This window comes from Hypomesus transpacificus, chromosome 4 (genome assembly GCF_021917145.1).
Source record: "Hypomesus transpacificus isolate Combined female chromosome 4, fHypTra1, whole genome shotgun sequence".
NCBI classification, from domain to species: Eukaryota; Metazoa; Chordata; class Actinopteri; order Osmeriformes; family Osmeridae; genus Hypomesus; species Hypomesus transpacificus.
In genome coordinates this window covers 5,021,379-5,040,298 of record NC_061063.1, presented here as the reverse complement: position 1 = coordinate 5,040,298, position 18,920 = coordinate 5,021,379, and the positions used below count along the sequence as shown (strand labels likewise).

The window sequence follows — 18,920 nt, the reverse complement described above, 5'->3', positions numbered from 1 at the left end:
CATTCATATCCATGGGGCTAATTTGGTGGCTGAAAAACGTTTCCCTTTCAACTCTACAATTGTTAATAATATTAATATTGCTGTAACTATTAATTAAACGTTGTCTTTGTTGTAAATATATTCTGTTATTCTTTTAATTTTTGTTGGCCAGGATGGTTTAATTTGTAAAACTGCGTGGAACATTACTTCCTAAGGACAACATTCTACACGGTCACGATTAATGTAACACGATGTCGTTCTCGTGTCATTTATCCTCCTGTTTCCACGCTGGTACTTTTATTATTTCACATTTATCACGGTGTAGAAACGGACAATAAATTGTAAGTTATTAACATATGAATGCGAGATTTCCATCTTGAATTAGTAATTTTTCTGATCTTCAATTCTGAGGTGGACACTGTTAAATAAATCAAAATGAAGATTAAACGGCAAAAGCAAGCCAAGAAAACAATAAGCTTCCATAAATTCAACTTCAGTTTTCGGGAGCCTTTTCAAATTCTCATCGATGGGACATTCTGTCAAGCAGCATTAAGAAACAAGATTCAGATTAAAGAGCAAATGCCAAAGTATTTAATGGGAGAAGTGCAACTTTGTACAACGAAGTAAGTAGCTAGGTTAGTTTACAAAATCCTCACTAACAAAAGGTGAGTCAAGAAGACACATTCACGACATAACATTAGCGTCCAACGTTATCTGCATTGAGCTTTTGTATATTTCTCTACAGTTGCGCAATGAAGGAACTGGAATCACTCGGCAAAGAGCTTTACGGAGCCAAACTCATACTGCAACGGTTTCAGGTCCGAAACTGCAAGCACTTCAAGAACCCAGTGCCAGCTTCAGAGTGCCTGCTGTCCATGCTGGAAGGGGCCAATCATCACCATTACTTTGTTGCCACCCAGGTAAGTGCTGTTGTTTAACCACACCAGAGCCGGTATTTGGTATACCAGCTTGGTATTTGTTGTCTGCAGGCAATAGTGCCACCTAGCTATAAAGCATGTGTTCATTGGTTTCGCTTACGAGCATCTATCTCATTTCTAGGACCGTGCAGTAACAGAAGGCTTAAAGAAGATCCCAGGTGTACCTCTCCTCTATATTATCCTCAACACTATAGTGCTTGACAAGCCCAGCCAGGCATCCCTAAACCACGTCCAGGCTGTGCAGCTTGGGGAGTTGGTCACCCCTGCCCAGCAGCAGAGCATCCGCAGCCTGAAGGAGGAAGTGGGCATCGGGCAGGATGGGGAGCGGCGTGGCAAGAAGAGGAAGAGGAAAATTGTGAACCCTAACCCTCTCAGCTGCCTGAAGAAGAAGAGGAAGAAGCTGCCCACACAGCCGCTGAATAAGAGGAAGACGGAGGGCGAGGAGAAGAAACGCACCAGGAATCGTAGACGCAAGTCAGCCGGAGGGGAGGGGTTATCAGTTAACCCTGTTCCAAATCCTTAGTGGCCTGGACAGTCAAATAAGTCAAAAAACTATTTTTTACTTCACAGTTGTGTGTGTGAACAAGCCACAGAAATACATTTTATGCTGTTGTGAACCCCCTGTTCTGCAAAATATGCTTCATGTTCACTAGAATGAAAATGTGTGAAGCTGTTCAAATAAACATGACATCAGTATCTACCTGGAGAAGTGTTAGATGGTTTCCTCCCTTTCATTTGAAATCCTTAGATTATTGCTGTTAAACCCATGTGAATTTAAAGTATTGTACCTTTAAACGTGCAGCAGTGATTTTTCACATTGAAAAGTATTTTGACAGTAATCCATTGGAACGAAAAGAGAGCCTATGAGAGCAAGTCAGAAATGTAACCAATTCTTAATAAAGATCTGAGTCAGTAGCATCTCTGTAAGCTAATGTAAAATTCTCATGTTTTTTGTCTGTATGTTAAGTCACGTTGGGTTCTGACATTGTCATTTTTAACCAGCAGGGTGTAGTGTTGCACTTACATCCAAGTCATGTTGGTCCCAGATTGATCTCTGGTGATGATGCATCCTGAGCAAAAAAATAAATAGGGTTTCAGCAACAACAACAAAACTGAAGACATTTCCCAAAACCGTCTTTATTCTTCAGAGCCCATTCACATTAAGTGCAAACATATTCATGAGGACCAAAGTATCAGTAAATGATCTCTGCAAGTGCAACTTCTTATTTTTCCAGGGTACCCAAGCTATAGCACCTTCTAAACATGAAATATGGGCAATGCTCTGGCATGAAAGCCATGCGCAATAAAACATCATATTTGCTATGAAACCAAATAATTCCAGCCAGATTTAACCTCAAAACATGCCCATACACACTCCCTTTCTTTACATGACTGTTATCCAAATAAAATGATCAAGGACAATCAATACATCACAAACAATGGTCTGGCAGACATGACAACACTTGCGATTGTGTTATTTTTATGGTGGGTTGTTTTGTTTGTATATACTTACATATTGGAGTTTGTTTATTAATCTCTTCATTATCAGTAATCATCCAGATGTAGTGGCTGTATCTGTTTTGCACTAACAGTAAAGTTCTATGCTCAGTATACCCTTGTGGACAAATATTGGTATGGATTGGTATGCCTGACTCTACAATGTTGTTTCAAAATTCATTTGAGAGAAAGATATCTTTATTTTCTTACGTAAAACAATAAAATAATCATAATATGAACAATATATGTAAAAAATCCTGCAGTCTGAAAATATACATCCTTTTTCCTTTGTACTGTAAAATAGCTTTTCTATGGTGCAACCTTTGTTATTGGTGTGTATGCAAACTGAGTAACTTTAACAAAACTGTCCTATGAGAGAAAGTACCACATGGTCACATTAGTAAGATGCCTTATTCAAAATAGGTGACATTTTCTGAAAGACAATCCAGCTCACCTTGTTCAGTTGTTCATAATGGAATTGCTTGAACTTTATTGTTATTCGATATTTAACTTGTGTTCTGCTACAAATGGACCTTTACCTCAGTTAACGTATAGAACATCTGCAGGCTTGGTAAAACTTGTTTACTGTTAGAATACACATACATATGTGCTGAATTCACATGATTGTCCCTGTGCTTTGTCGTAAAACAAATCTCCAGAAGGAGTTAATGTCACCTGTCGCACTCATCTATACTGAAAGTACTGGCCCAGTGAGTTCTCTTGGACCCTGCTATTCTCTCTCTCGCTCTCTGATTGTCTGTGCATTTGCTTTTGAGTAGAAACGGTTTGTGTGGTGTATGAGGTCCTGGTCATTCAAACACTGCAGCAAATCTATTGCTTAATTAAAGGCATCACTTCAAAGAAAACACAAGCTGCTTTAAGGAGTAGTATGAAGCTAGAATAGTTCAAATACATTAATTTACATGAAGCCTATAATTTTTGTCATTTTGCAAATAACATCATACTAAGTTTTATAGAAAAACAACAAAAGAAACACAAACGAAACGGTTTGTTTTTACCCGATAGCTTTCTTACTGTAGTCTGCTGTCTGCATGTGATTTTATTTGGGCAACATTGCTTTTGAATACCACTTGCAAATGTCCCATGTCAGTGAGTTCCTGGCCCCCCACCAGTCCAACACTAGCTCCATGACATCACATTTAGGTGTTGCAGCTCGTGGGACTAAAACACACCTGTCTTGTCACAGTGAGTGTATTATAATGGCAGAAAAACACATTTCTACAGACTGACAGTTTGAAAGATGCATCCGGGACCTTACAATTAAGGTACCAATAATTAGGTATGATGAACAATGTTTTGGCACTGTGTGGCATCACTCACAAAACAGACACAACATCAACAGGATTGTCTTAATTCCTGCATCCGTGTGAGGGACAAGCTGAGAAACAAACCTTGAGTTGTGATTGTCAGTGGATGATCTGTTCCACGCCTGGCAAATTGTAAAGAAATGCGTGAGGCTCGGTACAGTGCAAGCACAGTTTTTGAGTAGTGTTACTTACTACCAGGTCTAAACAGGTAACAGGTGAACTGGCAAATCCACATGTCCTGTCTGTCCTAGACTAGACTGTCAGGCTGGAGTCTGTCCATTTTAAACGGAATACAAAAGGAAACAACATTTGCATGGTTCCTGTGACCAAATAAGTGCTGTCAACATCGAGTCAATATTATCAACAATAAGCCACTGTACAATTAAAACAAAACAAACACAAATTGTAACTGAGAGAGGACATCTTAAAAACAGAGACCCCAAATTCTATTCACATGTACCCGCATCGTAAGGAATGGTTCCAATTCTAGATTAGGCCAAAAGGTACTCCTAAACTATGGAATGAAGTGACACTCAGTAGTGCTAATAGAAGTTCACTGTGTCGAGATGTGCAGCTGTTCCCTCCATCCATGCTCTCACAGGCACACACACACACACATTAACACACACACATTAACACACACACACAGCTCAGTCCTCAAACACCTCCAGGAAGAGTGGAGGGAACAACTCGGTGGGACATTCCACCTTCATGTGCAGGAAACGGCTGGCGTGGCATGCTCCGATCATCCTCAGGTCTGTCACCTTCATCAGCAGCTTGGGCCAGAAGTGGGCCACCTTGTGTTTGCGGTAGTTGATGTAATGTTCAAAAGCCAGGAGGAACTCCTCCTGACAGCGCTCGATCCGTTCCACACTGGTCAGACCAGGCCGGTCTGAGGACAGACAGACAACAGTTGGAATGTCTGACTGGGCTGTTTGTGGTTTTAAAACTGATCTAACATTGTCAGAAATATATCAATAATCATAATGTAAACAGAGACTGAATCCCATATTGAATAAAAGATAGTTGTAAAAGCAAGATAAATGAAGGCCAAATGCTCCCTACTGGATTGGCTTATTAGAATGAACAACAGATTTAATCACATTTGCAATTGATTTCATAGTAATAAGCCATAGGAGGCATGAGGAGAGATCAATGGCTTCACAGACAATAGACAATGTCTAGGCTAATATGGTCAGAATAAAGCTATTGATTTTCACAGTGGCTGCCCAACAAGGATGGCCAGCCATTGGTGATTTCCCTTCCTTAGTCTTTGGAGAAGCCATACTGTACAATGACAGTTTTAAATATTAGTGTAGTGTGCTTTAAACCGACTATGGATGGAAGTGATTAGCAGTATTGACTGGTACTGGCTTTGATTTGTCACATAAAAATGGGCCAGTAGACCAATTAAGCCCCCAGAGTGTTTAATTGCACATCACAGCACGCCAAGCCCCATTTGTAATCACCTTAATTCAACATTTAATTTGGGAAATATGTTTTAGGGTTAGGGTTACCACATAAGTAAATGAAAGGCTTAAAGCTCCAATTGGTAACATTATAAAATAAATTCAAATATGAGAAACAGCACCCCAAATGAACTTTTAAGCATTTCTCTCGTTTGATTGACAGTGTTTAACAAAATAAGCCAAGGAGGAAAGCCCGCCTCACCGAAGGTGATTGGCTGGAACAGGATTGCTGGAACACAATGGCTGAAAACGGGCTGCTTCAAATATTTGACATAGACAATCTTTTGGTACTGAGCTGTCTGTGCTGCTAAACAACTCTCACCGGGACCTCATTATCTTACACAACATGTTTATGTACATTATATACACTAAAACAGTCATACCTATTGTACCTTTAAGGATGATTTTGTGACCAGAACACATCCTGTGATTGGTGTGTTTTCGAGACCTACTGTATAAACCTATAAGCCTATCCACAGCAAAGAGCAAAGCAAGGTTGCCGGATTACAGTTGATGGAGCTCTTGGCCGAGGACTCACCGGATGACAGGAGGATGACAGCTTGCAGAAGAGCCACTTCCGAGTCATCTAGGTTGAAGGAGGACAGTGACACTCCAAGATCAAAGATGGCATCTGAGACCACTCCCAGGCCCCCGTTCTTCAGCTGGCCACGGGTGACGGCCATTTCTCCGTTCAGTGTGAGCGTCTCACTCTCGGGGTCGTAGCGCACGGCGGCCCGAAGCGACATGATCTCCATGCAACAGCCTTTTAACAGGATGATCTGGTCTTCACAAGGCAGCTAATTCACATAACATAGAGAGTCAACAGTTAAGGCTTAATGGCTGGATTCATAAAACGGGTATCGTACACGGAAAACGTATATACCTATACCTAAATACACAAATATTTACCTCACAGAACATAGGCAGCTTTTTGGCAAAGTCCACCACACGGGTGATGGCGGGGGTGATAATTTTAGTAAACTGACTGAAGGCTTCTATATCCACTTTGCTTCCCTCAGGTGCATTTATGATGGGTCCTTGACCAATGTCGTCTGGCTGAAACGACAAGGAGGAACTGGCTCAGTGTGTGAACAGGTGTCCAATAGTGGTATACAGTCAAATTATGAACAAAAAAAGACAGCACGCACACACACACAACACATTCTCCTTCTCCTCTAAGCGTGAGACCGGTGAAACGGTAAAAGTAACAGCATGACATAAAACAACTTGCATGGCAGCCACTCTGAATGTGATTCAGGGGAAAGAGGGGGAAGGAGGACCCTTAAATGTGGGATGATTGTGAGTGAATTTAAGCCATCATTTCTCATTTCAGTTGACGGATACATTAATTTAGGGTCAAACACTCATGTGATCCCTTCTGATCAGAGAGAAGCTAAGACAGAGTGTTAAAAGCAAAGAAGCCAAGATTGAGAAAAAAATGATACAGAGCCTGTCAACTTCTGTCAGTTTGGCTTTGAATTAATAGGCAGGTGAAACAGTGCATAGCAATTTCTTAGGAGTTTTCCTCCTGTGTACACCGTCAATCTGTCCCAGCTGGCGGAGAGCTACGAAAACACAACACTTAGTATAATACAATACTGCATGTTACACTATCCCAAACAGATAGCAGGTGTGGTTTTAGCATCACATGATAAACTCAGTATGTTTCTTACCTTAGTTTCCTTCACCCCCACTGCACTCTGGTCAGAGGTATAGAATAAATTACATGTTATTTCATTAAGTAGCATTGCTTCCTCGACCTGTTGGACAATCAACAGGAATTGTGAAGTTTCAATGAAGAACCCATGTCAAGCCAACTAAAAAAAACAAAACAAGTTTAAAGACAGATGAAAGAGGTGCAGAGGAAAACAGGTGAAAACAGAAATGCAGGTGGAGTTTCCATGGCAAGACTTAGACCCAAGTTGAACTTCTTTTAGAGCGGTTACATTGGCAGATAGAATGTTTCTTAATCTGCATCAAGGTTAAATTAATTACAGAATCATATTAAATAGTCATACATGTTTATAAAACGTTTGTATGTAACTTCACAGCTTTCAACAGCTTTTGAGAACTGAGTTGGTTTCATCTGTCGTCTCACCATGGAAACTCGGCATAGTTAAAGCTGAGACAAACTTTAATTATACTTGATGTAAAAAAGAAACAAAATTAGTAAAGAGTGAGATGTGAATCTACAGACACAAACAAAAGATGAAAAAAGCAATTATTAGTATTTTTTTTGATTGCTGATTAAAGACATTGCTTAAAGGAAGAAAGTAACAGAATAGATGTTCCGTTCTAAATTAGTGCTGCTGCGTTGAACACACTTTCTCCAGCGTCCAGCTAATTCTCCCCATTCTACAAGGAGATACAAAAAACATGGAGATATTAACATTGGGGAACATGGTTGGGGTGGCTTGGGATGGACGGGCAGAGGGGAGGGGTGGGATTCAGGGAATGTGCACAGACTCGGACGCCGTGTCAGGGAGGAGACGTCTCACCAAAAATCTTCGCTTCTGTTTCCAGTGGTTGCCCTGGGCATTTGTTGCCATGTGGGCCTCAGTGACCATGCGGATCAGGTCCCACTCCTCCTGCGTGGGCTCAAGGCGGTCCCACACTGTCTTCTGCAGCTCCTCTTTCCGACGGCGCTCCCTGTTCTCCTCGATCAGCTTCCGCTTGGCCAGCCGCTTACCGTCATCCAGCACCACTGGGGGGAAGAGGGAGAGAGGGAGGGGAGGGCACGAGGCAGGAAAGGACGGATTCGTAGTCAGGGGGAGGGAAAAGGCATGAGGGAAGGGAGGGGTGGAATGTATCATCAAGGAGCATAAAAAAAATAAAAATGGGCAAGAAATTAAGTTTAAGTAACTTCATACACTTCAGAAAGACAAAAGGAGTATATATATCACAATACATAATGATAATCTGTAATGTCATAATGGAACTGGAGCCTGGCTGTGGAAAATTACAGTGTTCCTCTGAAAAAGCTATTTTGTCAACAAAATACTTACAGTCAGTTGCCATGCCAACTGCAATGCACTTCTTGAAGCGACATTCCTGGCACTGGTTCCTGGTCACTTTGTCGATTATGCATTTTCCCTCGTACTTACATGCATATGTAGGGTTGAGATTCTTCTGGATTGTCCGTCGGAAGAAGCCCTGCGACAAAATGTCACAATCACCATTTATGTTCTATTCATGTGTTTTTATCAACTACATTTGACCTTTTTAACTCATGTAAAACGTATCAGAGTTCACAACCATTGTCTGTCAACTTTACCTTGCAACCTTCACAGGTGATACAGCGATAATGATATCCTGTAGCTTTGTCTCCACACACTACACAAAGCTCATCCTTGTCCAGATAACTCGGTATGTACCCTAAACAAAAGGACATTTATAAAAATATAAATTAACCTAAAAAATACAACTTCTCATTAGGAAACCAGGAAAAAAAACAGGAGACATTTTTGGGGGAAAATAACTGATAGAATATGAACTGGAATTGTCTCCACTGTGTGGAATGTTGACTCAAAATACCTTTGGGATTCATTACTTGTACTCCCTGTGAAATATTTTACTGTTGATTGTTCTTCTACAGGTACACTCCTGCACTTTTTGAGTTTCATGTTGTTTAATTGTAACTTGTTTAACTGAATGCTCTAATGCAGGGGTGTCGAACTCCGGTCCTCGAGGGCCGCTGTCCTGCATGTTTTAGATGTTTCCCTGCTCCAACACACCTGATTCAATTAAAAGGGTTGTTATAACGACCATTCATTCGAATCAGGTGAGCTGGATCAGGGAAACATCTAAAACATGCAGGACAGCGGCCCTCGAGGACCGGAGCTCGACACCCCTGCTCTAATGGTTCTTCCCTTTGGCACTTATTTGGTTTTTCACAACGTATGCTTCATGTTTTGGCTGCTTGCAATGTTCAGGCTACCTCGTTGTTATGATCAGTGACCTATGCTCTTTTGTAAAGCTCTCTCTTGGAAGTCGCTTTGGATAAAAGCGTCTGCTAAATGCACAAATATTAATGTAAATTATCTCAGCAAGACAAACTCATGAATTCAAACTGACTTCATTCACACATGGACTCCACTACAGCAAAAGAAAACACCACAATTTGTATTGACCCCGTGGCCGCCTCCAGGCCACGGGGTCAATACATGATCAATATCATTCAAGAGCAAGTACAAGACCAGTGGTCACTCGACCCGCCTTCTGTTCCTCTTGTCTGTAGACTGCTTCACCAACTCCATCAATCAATACCTCCACCCCACCCCCCTCTCCAGCCTCAACTTGTAAATTTGCTAAAGAAGATTCAACAGGTCTTAAGGTCCTCATTTATGCCACAACAAACACATTAAGTAGCTGATTAAAGGTTTTCAGATTTAGTCAAATATGTTGGTGATATAATTGGAACTGACAGTAAAAAGCATGCATTTAAGAAGAAAAACACAGTTAAATGTTAAACTACACAGGCTATTAATGGTTCAGTTAACTGCAATTTCCCAACTGCAGGACAAATAAAGGATTATCTTATCTTAATAGAAATTAAGTGACACAGAACCCAAAATAACTAAACAGCTCTAAAGATATCGAACTGAAAAAAAGGCAATGGAGCCGAGGACATTCATTCAGTTCACACGGAACAAATTCCCTACACTGAACTATAACTTTCTTTTATCACACATAATCTAAATGAGACATCCCATCAAACACTGCATCTAAGTGCATCTCGACCTCGAATATCAAACTATTGGCCAGCCGTACCTTTCTTGTGTGGCCCTTGAATCCATTGCATGTGGGAGAAGTCAGGCTTGTTTTCAGAAAAGTAGTCAGGCTGGTGGTAGTGACTGAGGGGGATCTCCATGCTGCAGAACTCACTTTTGAACACAGCCCCCCCCCCTGGATAAGAGCAGCTGTATGGCTGGCTAGGAGGCCAAGCTGGCTCCATGCAGGGTGGATGGTGCATTGTCTGGGGCTCACAGTGATTGAACCCTGGCCCCTCACCTCCGTACATACAGTACTCTCCCCCACCAGGAACCGAGTAGCCCCCCCCTCCGCCATGGGGCATCTCATACATGTCAGACATGGAGTAATTCATTACGCAAAGTTATGCCAAAGGCACCCACATAAAAAAGGTAAAGAAAGGTTAAAAAAAAGGGACTTCCAGAACTATTCAACAACAAAAAAATCTTCAACACTTAAAATTAAGTGTTAAATTAAAACTTACAAATTAATCTTTAGAATTAAGGTTAGGCGTTAACAAAAGGCTAAATCGATGCTGTAACACGAAGTAGAATATAAATAAAACGTTCAATACAAAGAAACTTGGGTTTACAGAGGCAGCCCTTATGTTGGAGAATGGACCCTTATATAGTGAGTCCTCGGTCCACCCCTAGTTACTGCTCCACCCGCCACCACACCGTCGAATTGGGAAAGAGATTTATGAGGGTGTACTGTGAGGTTCTAATCTGACACTACCAATCCTAGAAGTGGAACAGACAAAGGCGATGTCATAGATTAAAGCTTTTGCGTAATGTACCTTACTGCCATCTCAAGTGTCGCCCAAGCAAATATAACGAGGAAAGAATAGAAAATCAATCCCTAAAACTTTTTGGGGAAGATTGAGGTACTTACAACAGTCTGGACAGTGGAGTAATCAATATTTGGCGGTCTGGCTGTGAACCTCCTCGGTATACTAGTCCAAGCACCTAATTAGAACCTTAAGGTCCTTTTATTTGACATTTCAATATGGATCTTTACTGTAGTAATATCCCAGCACCATGTAAGACAGATATGACAATGTAAGACTTCCTGTGGTCTCTCCATTCAAGATAACAAAGCAAGCAAGTATTCAAACTCAAAGCTTTTTGCATTATTTTAAGTATGTATCTTTAAATGTAAATGTATCTTTGGTAAGATGCAATATTTTATTACAACTTAATGAGTGAAGTATAAGGTCTGTGCATAACCAGATGTTTTTAATGAAACTTCCAACCTAATTGTGAATAAAAGCACATTTAAAAGAAATTACGGATTACACCTGACAGACAACACAACTAATTACTATTACTCTTTTCAACCTGATATCAACATATCTCAGCAACAGCACCTAACTACTTTTGTATCAGACTGGTTAACAACACTAAAGTATTAAATGTGTGATACTATAGTTAACTAAGAGTGAATTAGTTTAACAAGTTTAAAATAATTGTAAAATACACTGACAACAGTTAACATTTTACAACTAGCCTACATTTGACTAAATTGTCTAATCTGTTAAAATGTTTAACATTTACAGTTAATCTTTCTTCTGCCATATTGATGATGATTCATAAAATAAGCCTTATGGGAGGGTTAAAAACAACATTTGGGACATGTGGTAACAACTAATTTAAATTCCTCTATTATGTTACAGGATTAAAGCTTGATCCTGAAATAAATAAATACATATTTTTTATATATTTATATAGTCTGTATATCCTAAACCTAGGTGCAGGGCCTGTTATGAAGCTTGTACCTTACATGGTTTAGATATGTGTAGGTACCAACATCTGTTTTGACAAATAACCCGAGATATACCACAGAGCGATGCATCGCTTTCATAAATATGTTGCGGTCAATTTCAAATGGGTATTTGGAATTCGGTATATTAGCAAAATGTGGCCTCACACAAAAGTCTTCTACCAGATCAGACACTGTGGATAAGACAGTAACACGATCAACACATAGCAGCTGTTAATAGCAAAGCCATTTGAGGCAAATCTGCTTGTAAAGGGCTCCTGATACCAGTTTAACTTTTAAAATGAGGTGATGTCCTCACCATAATCTAATCTGGTTGTTGTAACCTTGGAGGATTTAAGAGACAAACTGTCAAGTATATGTCAGACACAACATCTCAAAGTCAATACTGTGCAATCTGTTCTTTTAAATTGGCCTGGTGTCCGAATATCTGCGTTGCCGCATCCTCCCTTCTTTATCTTGGTATTGTGTTGTACGTTCATAAAGCCACTTTAAAGCACTTGAAGCACTTACATTTCGTTGTACCTGTGACAATGACAATAAAGATCTATTTTATTCTTGCGCATTTCTGAATTCCTTTCAATACAACTAAGTAACATTTTACAACTGTTGCTTATAATAAAAAAATACATTTAAAAAGATGAGTCCAGATGTGTCTCCCTTCTCTCAACCCTCGTCGTCTTTATATGTGTTTTCAATAATCATTAAGGATTGTCAGGTCTTTGTGAACGAAAATATATTCCTCAAACTCCCTCCTTTGCGCAAATATTTGTCATCCAATTTGATCAAATGTATATCCAAGTCACTACTTGTATTTATGAGTTTATGAGTCAACGTGCCTGACAGGTCAATGAATTACTTAACTCTTATTTCCAATTCAAACAATGATGCCAACCTCAGTCTTTACTGCCAGGCCTACTACTAGATTCTCAACAGTGTCTACAAACACAATCTCAAAGTACTAATAATTCATGCAGTGCTTTAAAACTAAAATTATGCATTTAGTCTTAAACACAAAAATAACTAATATCCAAAAATGAAAACATCCCCCTCTTGACCAATATAAATGTAAACTCACCCAAAGCAGGGTCTATTTTGTTGAGGTTACTCTGTCAATGTTCAAAATATTATTTCCAATGTTGAAAGGTTTTTAACCAAATGTGCCAAGCCCTAATAAAATTCCAATCTTTATCCATGGGGAAATATCTTGTCTCCGATCAAGCAGGTCAATGGATCCGATGCTGTATCCGTAATAATATATTGCTTCCTTATATGGACTTTTAACCTGGCCCTTATAATCATCCCTCGTTGAACAAAGCATCAGTTGCTGGCTCTCCTTTATCTAGTTTCCCTGTGTACAATAGAGTATTCTGCCTCACTCTGAGCCATTCCCTCCCATTTAGACCTGATGAAGGCTTTTGCCATATATTTATTCCCTGCTTGATTGATCACTTAAGGTCTTGGGGGTTCAGAGCCGGTCATGTTCAGTTTTCAGAAGGCAGAAATCTCTCTAGCCTGGGACAGGGCCTGGAATGACATGATGGCCTGAGCCAGATGTCCCCAGCTACACGGAGTTACCTGAGGAAGACAGTGGCTTGGGGCACCTTCCCCTTAAAGGCCAGGGTGATCTCAGGGGGAAATAATACTCCCCAGGAGACACCCGTGACTTAAAGACCAATCTGTTTATGGCTTTTAGTGTGTGTGTCAATATCTATGATATCATCACGGGTATATTACTGTGTTTTCAGTGACTTTCCGGTGATCAGATGTTTTGACACTGTAGTTACAGGAATTTACTAAATATTCCAAAGTGCGTAACATGCAATATACATTATTTATCTATATAATACATACCAAGTAACTGTCAAGTAACCCTAGCCGCTTGCACACACCCCAGACAATGCCCAACCAGCCCCAACAGACAGTATTTTGCTTATTTACATGTTAGCCTTATTTGACATGGATGGAGGATTTGTTAAATATGTTCAAAGTAGTCAGGGTCTACCTGGCCTTTTTAAAGCATATTTATAAATATCCTAAAAAGAATATAATAACAATCTATGTATCCTTCCTAGTGGTTAATAATAAGACACCTGCCTACAGTTCACATGAAGATCATGTCATCTTTTAATTTCCAATCAGTAGCCTACAATAGACCAACATAAAAAAGAGCGTGTTCTGAGGTCGAATTTAAAATATAATACGCTTTTGTATGTACTCTACGAAATAGCCTAGTTAGTAGATTCAAAATTTTGACCTTAAAATATTCATCTTTAAAGTTCAAAGTAACCTAGCCTCAGAATGTAACATTGGTCAGACTTTCCACGACTCCACTAAACCCGACTGGACATGTCAAAATCGAAAAACTCTATCCTACCAACACAGAGTTACACAGACTGATGTCGCACACTGACTAATCCAACAGTCGGTGTTGGTTGCAGGTCGGCGTTTGTCTGGGCAGGGTGAAACGGCTTAACCCTAACCAAATTATTTTCCCAATATTGGTAAAACCCCCCCAAAATGTCTACAGTGTAGAGATTTGCAGTGCTTGCACAACAAGTCAGACAATAGAATTATTATATTGCCGAGCGTCTGTTAAAGACTGTCCATTCAAATAACTGCAAAATAGCTGACGCACAATTAGTCACTTTAAACTGTCTAAAGTTTAGGTTTAGGACTGTCCAAGCAGACATCTGTGAAAACATACACCAAAGCTACTAAGACATGAGAATAAAGCTAATTTCTTGGAACGAGTCGCTATTATTATCCTCTTAAATCTGAAATCTTGTGAGATTGAGCAAATTAGCAATCGTAAATAAGTATGAGTATTAGCCTATTGCAGATTATTGAGCTTCAAGAAGGTGCCAAGACCCGGGACAAAGATTTACTAACGGAATTGCTATATGTAAATGTAGGCTATATGTCATCTTTCCATCTCTCCTCCATATAAAAACATGCAGACAGTTATAAAATTCGGCTGAAGGTAAACTGTATCTTGCACATCCTAAGTTTCTTGACTACAGTGTGAAAGTGGCAAAATATTTAGTTTCCAGTTTATTCCTTTATGCCACACAATACAGAATGATAAAGATTAAAAACATAACATTCTCATGCAGTATCATGAAAAAACGGATTAACAGTTCATATCTGGTCAAAAACCACCCCAATGCTGTGGTGTAGGTTTGTTTTCAAATGTGGGTGAGACCGTTTTATTTATTTAACTGAGCATGTGGCATTTAAATATAATTTTCTTCATGAAAAGTGGGGGGACAGATTTGCCTTGGCCTAAAATGTGACCCATGTGCCCTTGACCCATTCATGGATTAAGTCCCACCCAGTAAAACGGAAAATCAATGTCACATGATTACACCTTCACCTCAAATACACTCTTTCAGATGTGTTTTTTTGTTGATTGAGATTATCTTTGACCCATATGTCAAATCTGTTTTAGTGGTAAAATCCCCCCCAGGTCAACCTTTATAATTGGGAGTTAAAGCTCTGTTGGAATGACATTATTCTGTACCTAAATGGACTGACTGGATGTGGGAATGAGGCCCCCAAAAAAGTCTTACATTTGGCATTAACAGTAGAAAAAAAACAAGCAAACACTTGTAGTATTGTGTGTGTTAGAACAAAAGTACAAAAGTAAGATCAATGAAAAGAGAAAAAGAAAGAGAAGGACCTTGTGTGACCATGTCCATATATGTACGTAGAGACACTGATAAACAGAGAGAATGGGGCTCAATGATTGCGTGTGAGAACGATAGGGTTTTAAAATCTACAGACATGACCCTGCACATTCATAAAGTGACACAGATATGAGTTGTTCAAATAGGGTGGTAAAAATAGCTTGCAGCAAGTATCATGTGTTCAAAAGTTGACATGTCCAAGACACAACTCGTTCAACTGTCGGGACAAATCATTCAACAGAATTGCTGTCCACCCTCCCTGAGAATAGTGATAATCCTGACCAAAATGTGTATTTCAAACATGCCAAATCTTCCCTCCATCCCACATCAACACACTTTTAGTGTCAAGCCCAATCCTGAGTTAAGAAACAGTGAAATTAAGAGGAAGGGTGAATATTACCATTTTGCATGACCTCATGTTTCCAGTGCTGGGTGCAATTGTCTGCTGGGTCTAAAATAAATGGAGAGGCACAAAAAACAATCTTCTGGGTAACATACTTCATAATAGAACCACATGACATCAGTTGAATCTCTTTCAATGTTCACAACAACATGTCATCTTTGCAAATGTCCAGGCAATTAAAACTCACATGGACAAAATGACCATTTTGATAATAATAGACACATGGAGACATCACATGGAGTTACAGAGCTGGTAGACAAGATCAGGGCTTCTGACTGTGGGCTGTTGTTGACTTCGTTACTGCATGCAGTACATACAGAACTGCTATTGGTAAAACAATACTGTACAAGCGCTGGCTGTGTGTCAATTACTGAACCCATTCCAGTCTGGTATCCGTCAGCTGCTGAAGGATATATGCCAAACATCAAGACTTGACAGTACTTGTCACTGTCAAAAGAGACATTCAATGTTGGGACTCTTTTGACTTGAGACACCTGAAGTCAATTGAATAAAGTTATAAACAACTTGAAAGTAAATGTGTTATTTCCTGAGCCGTCTTTAATATTATTCATGAATCTGCCAGGTCTGTTAGTAGGTGACACATGAAGGCCCCACAGGATGCTTACCTGACATACTGCTGGGGTTTAGGGTCTACGCTTCATCCTCTGAGCATCCACAGACATGGGGATACTGCTCTGTGGAGACGGGAAGGATTCAACAAGGGAGGTAGCGGAAGGGAGCAAGAAAGAGATGTTCACTACAACAATCATGTAAAATTACTTTAATAGCACAGCTTTTTTGACATACACTTTTGACATGGCCTATGTAAAGGGGACAAGAAGAAATGAAAGGAAAACTAAAGCTTGCTGATAAAAAAGGCAGACAGCACCATGTGTAATGCTGAAGAATTACACATAGCTAAATATATTTCCTCACCTCTGTGTGCTGAATTTTGCTGTCCAGAGAGGGGATATTTAAAACATATTAGCCTGGAAAAGATGAAGAATGTTTTCATTATCTTCCCAACTTCCTTTCATGTACATGTTGTTGTGGATTGTGTTGTAAGTATCAGTGGGAAGATAACAAAACTGTTTATGATGTTGTGTTCACTCTAGCAAGATGAGGTATATTCTGAGGATTTGGCTATAAAATATGTTGACAAGGACACCTAGTGGCCGTGGATGGCATAGCCTTTCATACGCCAAAAAAGAAACCCAAAAAGTCATTTTGCTCTAAACTTACAATAGTTACTGTACAAACCAGTATATTTCTATGTTATCTGTGATACTTTGCAGGGTGACAACTACGGTAGTTCACTGACTTTGCCTCACAAATGAATGTGCTTTACAGGACCTGCAGGAGAATTATATAATTCCTAAACCGAACAGAAAAGTATTTTCCTCAGTTTCCTAAACTAATGAGATCACAAGAAGTATCAGACCAAGCAGAAAATTGAGCAAATGGCAGGAACAATTAAATCTAAACTCATAGAAAGATAAAGACTCCATGATTGTTTTTGGTTTCTCAACAGCGTATCCTGGAGCCAGGCCACGTTTTTTAGCTCTCTTTATCCCGACTTGTCTTACTGCCCTTGAAACGTCCACTTACTACCCTCTACAGCTTGTTTGAAATATATGATGGGAATAAATGGATATTGGCCTGCTAAGTACTGACAGCTGGGAAGGCCCACATCCTAGTACCGCAGCTCAAGGACAACGAGTTAAAAAGAAACAAGTTAAAAATCCCACCAAAATGGTTGCTAAATGAATGAGCTTGCATTCCTAGAACTGCACTGTCATGTTTAAAGGGTCTATGAACAATCTCACTAATTGTAAACTTGGGAACAGCGAGATAAGTATGGGATGTCACCATGGGATGTAGTCGGTTACATACACAACTGCAACATATACTTTGTGAAACCTTTTTAAATCTCCAACAATCAGATTGATGTCAACCACTGTTCCCTTATCAAAGGTAGTGAGTGAATGTGCCTGTTGTTGTGTTTAACCTCAGACAGATGGGGTATTTGAAGCAACTTTGATAAGTGAAAGTTCAATCTGGGCCAGTGTGAAAAGTTCTCTCTGTCCAGAACATTTTTGTTTTAGAGAGAAATCACTTTGTTTGAGCGCTTTAGTGAATCTCAATTTTTCATCTCTGCACATTACGGAATTAACTAAATTCACTTAGTGATGTTTGAAGTCACCCTGCAGTTCCAGAGAAAGAACAAGAGAGGAGTATTGAAAACATTTCTCAACACAAAGAGCCTCATTTGTAAACTGTGCTTTCACTTCTTTTGAGAAGTCTTGTCCATGTGACTCAGCATCTGTTCCACATGATACAGGCTTACACCATTCCTAAATGATTTATTATGATTTATTTTTTGGGGTGCAACGCTCATGTCAGAGCTCCTTCGAAGTGGCGAGCCAGCAAACAGTTGGGCTGCTCTTGCATAAGGCATTAATAATGGGAATTTATGGCTAACAAAATTAAGAATCTGTTCCTGATGCAATAGATAAACAAATCTCCAAAACAAATGTCCAAATTAGAATGATACAAATAGTTGTTGATACAGGGGTCACCATTAAACCCTTTACTGAATTACACTATTAAAGACTGTGTCCTGTAAGTAAATCCATTTGAAAACCTTTACATGTGTAAGAGTAACAGATAAGATCAGAGAACTGTTGGCTGGAAAGTAAATACACTTGATCCAGATTTAGACGGTGGGAGAAGAGGAGGGAAGGGGAGAGGGGGTGCAGAAATGTTGCTGGGGGAACTTCGATGACGACAGCAAGCTACAGTAAACAAACAATGGCGCTGGAAAACAGCCGAATCATCTTGTGCTATCCTAATGCTACCTACTAATGAGTACAGACACGTTCAGGCCTAGGGTCTCATTAACCTATCCATACTTACCCTCGTCCTCTCAGACCCCCTGCTTCCTGACAGCCCCCCCCCCCCCCCTCTTGAGACACACACTTCCCCTGCCTTTGTCCAGAGCCAACTTCCTGTTTCGCTGCCTGGTTCAACGCTGACTTCAAAACGTTCCACTGCGCCCCACCCTCTAACACCAAGGAAAGGTCCAGATGTGT

At 39.9% G+C, this 18,920-nt stretch overlaps 2 protein-coding genes across 6 annotated transcripts in view; one reads left to right on the top strand and one right to left on the bottom strand.

Moving 5' to 3' along the window:
• Positions 1–218: 218 nt before the first annotated feature.
• utp23 (UTP23 small subunit processome component) lies at positions 219–2,221 on the top strand. Its single transcript, XM_047018725.1, has 3 exons — positions 219–602; positions 725–899; positions 1,039–2,221. The coding sequence occupies exons 1-3, from the start codon at positions 415–417 to the stop codon at positions 1,438–1,440; spliced, it is 765 nt and encodes a 254-aa protein (XP_046874681.1). The 5' UTR covers positions 219–414; the 3' UTR covers positions 1,441–2,221.
• The window catches only part of thrb (thyroid hormone receptor beta), a 40,394-nt gene continuing 23,508 nt past the window's right edge, over positions 2,035–18,920 (bottom strand). For 2 of the 5 annotated variants that reach the window (XM_047018695.1, XM_047018696.1), the window contains 10 exons: positions 16,765–16,817; positions 16,455–16,523; positions 15,826–15,876; positions 8,486–8,586; positions 8,217–8,364; positions 7,710–7,915; positions 6,885–6,971; positions 6,121–6,267; positions 5,750–6,008; positions 2,035–4,634 (listed from right to left, as the gene is read on the bottom strand). In XM_047018695.1, the coding sequence (XP_046874651.1) occupies positions 4,393–4,634; positions 5,750–6,008; positions 6,121–6,267; positions 6,885–6,971; positions 7,710–7,915; positions 8,217–8,364; positions 8,486–8,586; positions 15,826–15,876; positions 16,455–16,461 (1,248 nt within the window). In that variant the 5' untranslated portion in view covers positions 16,462–16,523; positions 16,765–16,817 and the 3' untranslated portion in view covers positions 2,035–4,392. Of the gene's footprint in view, positions 4,635–5,749; positions 6,009–6,120; positions 6,268–6,884; positions 6,972–7,709; positions 7,916–8,216; positions 8,365–8,485; positions 8,587–9,981; positions 10,371–15,825; positions 15,877–16,454; positions 16,524–16,764; positions 16,818–18,920 lie in introns of those variants that run through there. The other 3 variants (XM_047018697.1, XM_047018698.1, XM_047018699.1) reach the window with 3 other exon arrangements.